At 41.9% G+C, this 7,966-nt stretch overlaps 1 protein-coding gene across 1 annotated transcript in view; it reads left to right on the top strand.

The window, feature by feature from the left end:
* zgc:66433 (uncharacterized protein KIAA1211) overlaps nt 1-7,966 on the top strand; it is a 69,157-nt gene that overhangs the window by 53,171 nt on the left and 8,020 nt on the right. Inside the window, exons 9-10 of the mRNA XM_014026586.1 lie at nt 593-1,356; nt 6,741-7,961. Coding sequence (XP_013882040.1) covers nt 593-1,356; nt 6,741-7,961 — 1,985 coding nt within the window. The remainder of the gene's footprint in view (nt 1-592; nt 1,357-6,740; nt 7,962-7,966) is intronic.

Genomic DNA, 7,966 nt, shown 5'->3' with positions numbered 1-7,966 from the left:
TACCAACATCTGGTGAAAATTTCATGTCATTAGCACCTCTAGTAATATATTTACTGAGAAAAATGTTGATGTGTTCAATACTTATTTTACCCTCTGTATATTACCCCTTTACATTTTTAAATAATTGTATTTCTCATAAAATAAGCTTAAATAATTACTGCAGAACATAACAATTTTTTTATATCCGATTACTCGATTAATCGTCAGAATAATTGATAGATTAATCGATCACTAAAATAATCGTTAGCTGCAGCCCTAGGTGGTCTCTTGAACTGAACAGAACATAAAAACTTTTTAGACTTTTAATCTTTTAGTTTGATTTTTAAAAATAATTTCTAAATGAGAGAAATAAACACTGACAGATGAGCTGAGTCAGTTTGATCACAGAAATATGAACGACTGACATAAAACGAGTCGAATCCTTGAGCAATGATGTCATTTAGGACATGATGTCGATTTTCCTGCTCTGTTCATGTTTTCAGTTTGTAAGAAGGAAACAATAAAAAAAATCTTATTTTCCTGAGAAGTAAATGAGTTATAAAACTGTAGTCTGTAGTTTGATGCTGAAGACTTGTTTGTGTTTGTGCTTCAGATGGAGGAGAGCTCCTGAAACCAGGAGAAGAGGAAGAGGAGGATGAGGAACAGGAGACCACAGTGTTCCAGCTGAGAGATGAGGAGGAGGAAGATGAGTCAGATGTTAAACAGGAAGTTTCTCACGACTCCTCCTGTCCTCCGGAGCAGAGACGCTCAGAGGAGGACGTCTCTGATGCTCGGTCTGTGTCCTCCTCCAGCTCCAGCTCCAGGTCCCCTGACAGTCCTCCTTTCTCCTCTCAAACTGAGACCTTTAATGGTTCCTCCAGGCCCACAGCAGAACCACCCTCTGCTCCGAAACACGTCTCCTGTCAGGATGAAGATCACCGCTTCGACTCTTCAGAGGAGGAGGAGGAGGTCTGCGGAGACGGAGAGGAGGAGAGCTCCTTCCTGGAGGATGTGCTGAGCTCCTTAAAGGCTCCTCTTTATGCTCCCTCACCTGACGTGGAGACTGAGGGTGGTGTTCTGGAGGAGGAGGAAGAGGAGGAGCCTGGTCATCATCAGACTGAGGGAGAGGAGGAGGAGGAGGAGGAGGAGGAGCCTGGTGATTATCAGATGGAAGAGGAGGTGAAGGAGGAGGAGGAAGGAGATGAGGTGAAGATGAATGAGGAGGAAGATGAGGTGGAGGTGAAAGAGGAGGTGAATGCGCCTGATGATCATCTGACTGAAGAGGAGGATGAGGAAGAAGATGCTGCAGGTGAAGAGGAGGTGAAAGTCAGTGAGGATGAAGATCTGACTGTGGAGCATCCTCCTCCTCCTCACAGTGTAGGTGTTTTATTATTGTTCTCATCTTAGAACTTTACACAGAAGTGAAGTATAAAATGTTCTAAAACATCAGTGTAATACTTTTAGCATTAATAATATTATTATCATTATTATTATTATTATTATTATTATTATTATTATTATTATTATTATTATTATTATTATTGATGATGATGTTATCATCATCACTGTTTTTTTCTGNGGACCTGTCTCACCATCTACTCTTGGACCTGTCTCACCTTCTACTCCTGTCTCTGGACCTGTCTCACCTTCTACTCCTGTCTCTGGACCTGTCTCGCCGTCTACTCCTGGACCTGTCCTTCCGTCTACTCCTGTCTCTGGGCCTGTCTCGTCGTCTTCTCCTATCTCAGGACCCAGTGAGGAGAAGGAAGAAGTGGACCAGGGTAAAGTCTGGGATACAGGGAGTCCATCAATGAAACCAGTTCAGACCTCAGCTGCTGTGAGGACAACAGGTGAGGACACTGAACGTCTCAGGACGAGTTAAGGAAGGAAATGTTAGACTCATTGGTTTAAATGGTCTCAAAGCTGGACATTTACACAAGCACCACTGTAAAGTAGTTATAAAATGTTTACAATATTGACGTGGTTTAAAAAGGGGTATTATTATTATTATTATTATTATTATTATTATTATTATTATTATTATTATTATTATTGATGATGATGTTATCATCATCACTGTTTTTTTCTGATCAACTACCAACACTTCAGAGACAAACATCTGGTCCTTTCATCTTAGTCTGAAACCGTCTCTTGTTGAAATATGACAGAGTTCCAGTTGTTTGGGTCTAATCCTGAGACCATACAGGATCTGTCAGCCCTCAGTCTGTGTTGTGAACGACTGTCAGCTACTACCACCCCAAACTTCAGCTCAGTGTCTGTGAAGTTCACTGAGTTGTGTTTCACTAAGGTCAGCTCACTCTGAGGGTTACAACCCAAGACCAAAACTTCTGGGGCAGAGACCGGGTCAAGACCAAGACCAGTGCCCCCCACACTGCGGGACACGATGAAATGTGAATTATTCTTCTGAGATTGATCTGAAAGATCCTCATTCCCATAAAACACCTCCAACACTCAGAGCTGAAATAAGCTGAACCATCTTTATCCTGGGTGCCTGTGGCCTCACAAAGCTACCTATTAATCTAGTCACTTCTCATAGAAGTTGAGATGCATCACTCAGTCTCCACTTTCTGGTCACATCTCTAGGTTCACACAAAGCTTTAATGTTGGAGCTGTCTGCAGCTGGCTTTAGCTAAGGTCACTGTAACCTAATGTTAGCTACACAGCTTTATGTGACCTGTCATCCTTTATGATAAGCAAAAATTAGGTTTATGAACAGGTTTTCACTACATGTCCTGTCCCCTCAGTCTCTTAAAGTTACCATTATAGTTTGTGTGTGTTGTGGGGGTGTTGTTTCTGGTGACATTTGTGGGCAATTTTAAGACAAAATGCCTACCTTTGGGGACAACTGGTGCATTTGGGGACCTAAGTTGAGTTCCCATTTGGTTTAAATGCCATTGGTGGGTTGGGGGTTGGGTTTAGGACCAAGGTGTGAATTGAGTTTAGGTTAGTTTTAGGGTCAGGTACTGCAAGGTACCTGTGAGGTTAGTTTTAGGGTCAGGTAGGTACCTGTGAGGTTAGTTTTAGGGTTTGTGGTCAGGTTTAGGCTGTAGAAATGTAATGGAAGTCAATGGAATGTCCCCAAATGGATAGCTGGGCAAACTTGTGTGTGAGGGTGTTTGTGTGTGTTTGTGTGTGTGTATGGGTATTTCGTTGCATATGAGGACCATTTTAAGACAAAACACCTACATGTGGGGACCAGTGTTATTTATGGGGACCTAAGTGGAGTTCTCATTTGTTTAAATGCCATTGGTGAGATGGGGGTTTGGATTTAGGACCAAGGTATGAATAGAGGGTCAGGGTTAGGCTATAGATATTTAATGGAAGTCAATGTAATGTTCCCATGTGTATAGGTGGACACGTTGGTGTGTGTGTGTGTGGGGGGGGGGGGGGTTGTTTCTGGTGATTTTTGGGGGCAATTTTAAGACAAAATGCTTACATTTGGGGACAACTGGTGCATTTGGGGACAAAAGTCAAGTCCCCATTTGGTTTAAATGCCATTGGTGGATTGGGGGTTCTGTTTAGGACCAAGGTGTGAATTGAGTTTAGGTTAGTTTTAGGGTCAGGTAGGTACCTGTGAGGTTAGCCTTAGGGTTTGTGGTCAGGGTTAGGCTGTAGAAATGTAATGGAAGTCAATGGAATGTCCCCAAATGGATAACTGGGCAAACGTGTGTGTGTGTATTTATATATAGGCCATGTGCTTTGTTAATTCACTCTGCAATTTTGTTTTGTTAAAGGGGAAAGAAACTAAGGGAATGCACCAAGCTATGACCTTTTTACAAATTATTTTATTAGGGGTCCAGGCCCACGGAAGCAGGGTAATGCAGCTGCAAAGCAGCAGCGTTTCCATGTGTCCAGTGGAGCATGGAACCCTATTGTATCTGTTCCGTTTTTTATTATTTATTATTATTATTATTATTTTTCTTCTGTTGGTAAAACTCATACTGAAGCCTAAACCGAAGGGGCTACAACAACGATTTTAGCAAGGTAGTTAAACAGGGTCACAAGTACGGAGAAGAAAAATAATCAGACATGTCAACCTATAGGGGGCGCCRTAATCAAGGTCTTTGCATTTGGTCCTCTAGCTTCTAAACCATAAGTCACAAAATTTTTTGGCTTATAGTAGCTTAATCCCTGGACACCAATGAGTCACAAGGAATAGGCCACGCCCATTTCCGTCTAGACTTTTTTTTCTACAGCGCAAAATTTGCAAAAACTACTTTTGGCTTTGTTTTTAAAGATTTAAAGTCAGATCGCCATGAAACTCACCATCATATATCTAGTTATTATTATTTTTTATTATTATTTTATATTATTATTTTCAGCTTTCCAGTGGAAAACGATACAGGAGGTACTGCTGTGAGATTTGTTAGTTGGAACGTTAAATGCTTAAATGGACCAGTAAAAAGAGCTAGACTATTCAACCATATTTAAGATGTGATGTTGCATTTCTTCAGGAAACCCACTATGGTTAAAGATCAAGTCAGACTTAAAAAAAGGTTGTGTGGGCCATGTGTTTCATTCCAATCTTAATTCCAGAACATGTGGTACTGCCTTTTTGATACTTCAAAACATTCAATTCAACCCAACATCAATAACTTAGTAATGGTTTCCAGGTTTCTTTTTTGTATCATCTTGATTATTATTTATGCCCCAAATTGAGATGATAAAAAATTCATTAAAAATGATTTTATCAATCCCAGACTTGAACTCACAGCAGTTAATTTTTGGAGGAGATCTAAATTGTGTAATTAACCTAGCCTGGCCCTTGCCTTCCTACGCAGCTCCGCTCAATTCTAGTTTCCCTTCACTGCTCCGTCTGGGACTTCTCCCAAAGACAAGGATTCCGTTGGCAGATTTTTAGCCGGGCCAATCAGAGAAGAGAACATCTATTTTCTGTGCAGTGTCTGCTTGTAGTTTATTTTACCTGGGCCAATCAGCAAACAGAAGGCGGAGTTTTGAACGACGTTGATTTTCTGCGCAGTGTCTGCTAGTTTAGCATACGGCAGTGGAGGAAGTGAATGAAGCCAGTCTGTGTTGATAAGGCTTCAAATTAAATTAAATTTGTCTGACAATGCAGCAGCTCTCATTTACAGCCGTCTCGTTCGGCTCGGTACTTTTCTCCTCTCAGTAGGGTTGTTTACAGCACACGCGATTTCTGGTTAGCTTCTTAGCTTAATTTAGCTTAGCCTCCTTCTCAGCGACACACACACTTCAACAGAGGCCACTCCTCCAGCAAGAATTGCTTCTTTATTGCAGCGAGTCCAGACCCTCGTATGAAGCAAAGTGAAGGACAAGGGTCTGGTTTTTACCAGGCTATAATTAACCCTAAAATGGATTGTTCCAATCCTATATCCACAAATATGTCAACAATGGTTGGATTACTGTCAGATTGTCTGAACTGTACAGGGAGTGTTGACGCCTGGTGTTATTTATTCCCTCAGAGCAGGGATTTCTCCTTCTTTTCCCCATTTCATCATAGCAGAATAGATCTTCATTGAGAGCTCTCTTCTTCCCTAAGGCTGAGTACTTAAATATAATCAAATCAGACCATGCCCCTGTTCTGCTAAATATTACATTTCCTCTTTAAAAAACAGAACACCCCGCTTGAAAATGGGATCAAAATGTATGACAAAACATGAGTTTATTCTACTCAAATTTATATAAATCAGAAACAATAGGTCAGTATCAACATGGAACACTTTTTGGACAATTTGAAGACCCCGCTATTAAAACACATAGGATAGTAACTGAACTACCATTAAAAGCAATGATGGTGGTGCAAAATGGCTGATGGACTGATGCACTGATGGACATCTGTGCTAACCACTGAGCTGTCATGCCCTGGATGCAGAGAACGATTTGTTAGGATAGAGTAGATATATTTATTTGCATGCTCATAGACTAGACTTTTGTGCATCTCTCTTAAAACCTTCATAATTTCAAATGAAAAGAAATCAAAGTATTTACAGTTTTTGTGAGAAACCAGACAAGGATACCCAATATCAGCCCATTGCTTTTCACCCTGGCCTTATCTGTTAGACTTAAATCATTCACATCAGTAAGTGAAATTTGTTGACGAGAGAGCACAGAGTATCTTTATGTGCAGATGACTTGTTGTTGTACCTGTCTGACCCTATCTCAAACGTGCCCCACATTGTCCATGCTCTGAAGAATTTCTGTACATTCTCTGGGCACAAACTCAACCTAAAGGCCCTGTCACACTGTGATGTTTTAGACAACTTATGTGATCTTATGAAAATTTTAAAGACATCTACGTTGAAGATGGAATTGAAAAAAATCACCTGCAAGCTTCTTTTAGGCATGTACATTGTAAGGTGGTGGTGTGTGTGTGCATTGTAATTGTAACAAATTGATCAAATATACAACTTTTATTAGCAATTTCATAAGTTGGCATAAGTTAGTTTTTATTTTGTTTCCTCAACTATATTTGTCCATGTAAAACATTGTAATTAGTGCAGGGTGGGTCGAGGGAGGGGGTCTGAGTGTGTTTTACTTATAAATGTGAATACATGAGCATTATTCTAAAGAAAGCCTTTTGACCTGTATCTGTTGGTGCACAATGAAAAGATGGAAAAAATGTATATTAATAAATTTCACAAAAAGGAGCAGTTAACTTTTATCTGTTTTAAATAAAGCTGAATGGAGGCTAGAAAATGACCTTTTCACTGTTGTTTCTGAAAAAAAGAATAATTCTCCTCTTATTCTTCATCATTTTTCAGGAGAAAGAGGAGGAAGACAAGTCTGAGGAAGAAGTTGTCATAGTTACAAGACAATCCCTTAGCCAGGAGGTTGGAATGAGTGAGGAAGAGGAGGAGGAGGAAGAAGCTGAGGGAGACAGAGAGGTGGAGGAGGAGATGTTGAAGAGTGAGGAAGAGCATGATGATGATGAAGAGGCAGAAGTTGAGGTAAATGAAGTGAGAGAAGAGGAGGCAGAAGATGAGGAGGAGATGATGGAGATGATTCCGGATTCCCAGGAAGAGGAGGTTCACAGAGTCTCACCTGTTCAGGAGACAGATGAAGGAGTAATGGGAGGGGATCATGATGATGATGATGATGATGATGATGATGATGTCCAAAACACAAACCAGACAAAAGAGGAAGATGTCACAGAAATGGGAGCTCAGGTTCTGACACAAGTGCAGGAAGGACATGAAAATTCCAGTCTGAACTCTAAAGATGAAGAGGAGGGTGATGAAGAAGAGGATGGAGAAGTCCTCGCACAAAAGTCAGAGGAAGAGGAAGAACCAAGCCAAAGTGGTGAAACCATGTCTCATCTGGACAAGATTCCAAATGACTCATCTTCAGAATCCAGATCTCCAAAGTCCTGTCCCATCACTGATCCAGATCTGGTTCTGCTCAGTCCTTCCAGTAGAACCACCACCTTACAGATAGATCTGGTCTCTCCCAGTTCAGAGACACCCCCATCTTTGTCCCACCCGCCTCCTGCAGATCCCAGTGCAGGTGTCTCAGAGTCTCCTGGAGGACAGTCCCCTGCAGAGGAAGAGTCAACCGAGGCTATGAAAGATGAAGAATTGGAAGAGCCCAAACAGGAGCCAGGTGGTTCTCCTCCTGCCCCTGTTCCCCGGCCAGCAGATCAGAGTAAAGTCCGCTTCACCATCGCCCCCGCCTGGCAGAGGTCCCAGTGTTCCGCTGGACCTGTCTCATCGTCTACACCTGTCTCTGGACCTGTCTCACCATCTACTCCTGTCTCTGGACCTGTCTCACCATCTACTCCTGGACCTGTCCTTCCGTCTATTCCTGCCTCTGGACCTGTCTCACCTTCTACTCCTGTCTCTGGACCTGTCTCACCTTCTACTCCTGTCTCTGGACCTGTCTCACCGTCTACTCCTGGACCTGTCTCACCATCTACTCTTGGACCTGTCTCACCTTCTACTCCTGTCTCTGGACCTGTCTCACCTTCTACTCCTGTCTCTGGACCTGTCTC

Source organism: Austrofundulus limnaeus, unplaced genomic scaffold (assembly GCF_001266775.1).
Source record: "Austrofundulus limnaeus strain Quisiro unplaced genomic scaffold, Austrofundulus_limnaeus-1.0 Scaffold570, whole genome shotgun sequence".
In the NCBI taxonomy this organism is placed as follows: domain Eukaryota; kingdom Metazoa; phylum Chordata; class Actinopteri; order Cyprinodontiformes; family Rivulidae; genus Austrofundulus; species Austrofundulus limnaeus.
This window is presented reverse-complemented; position numbering and strand designations above follow the sequence as displayed.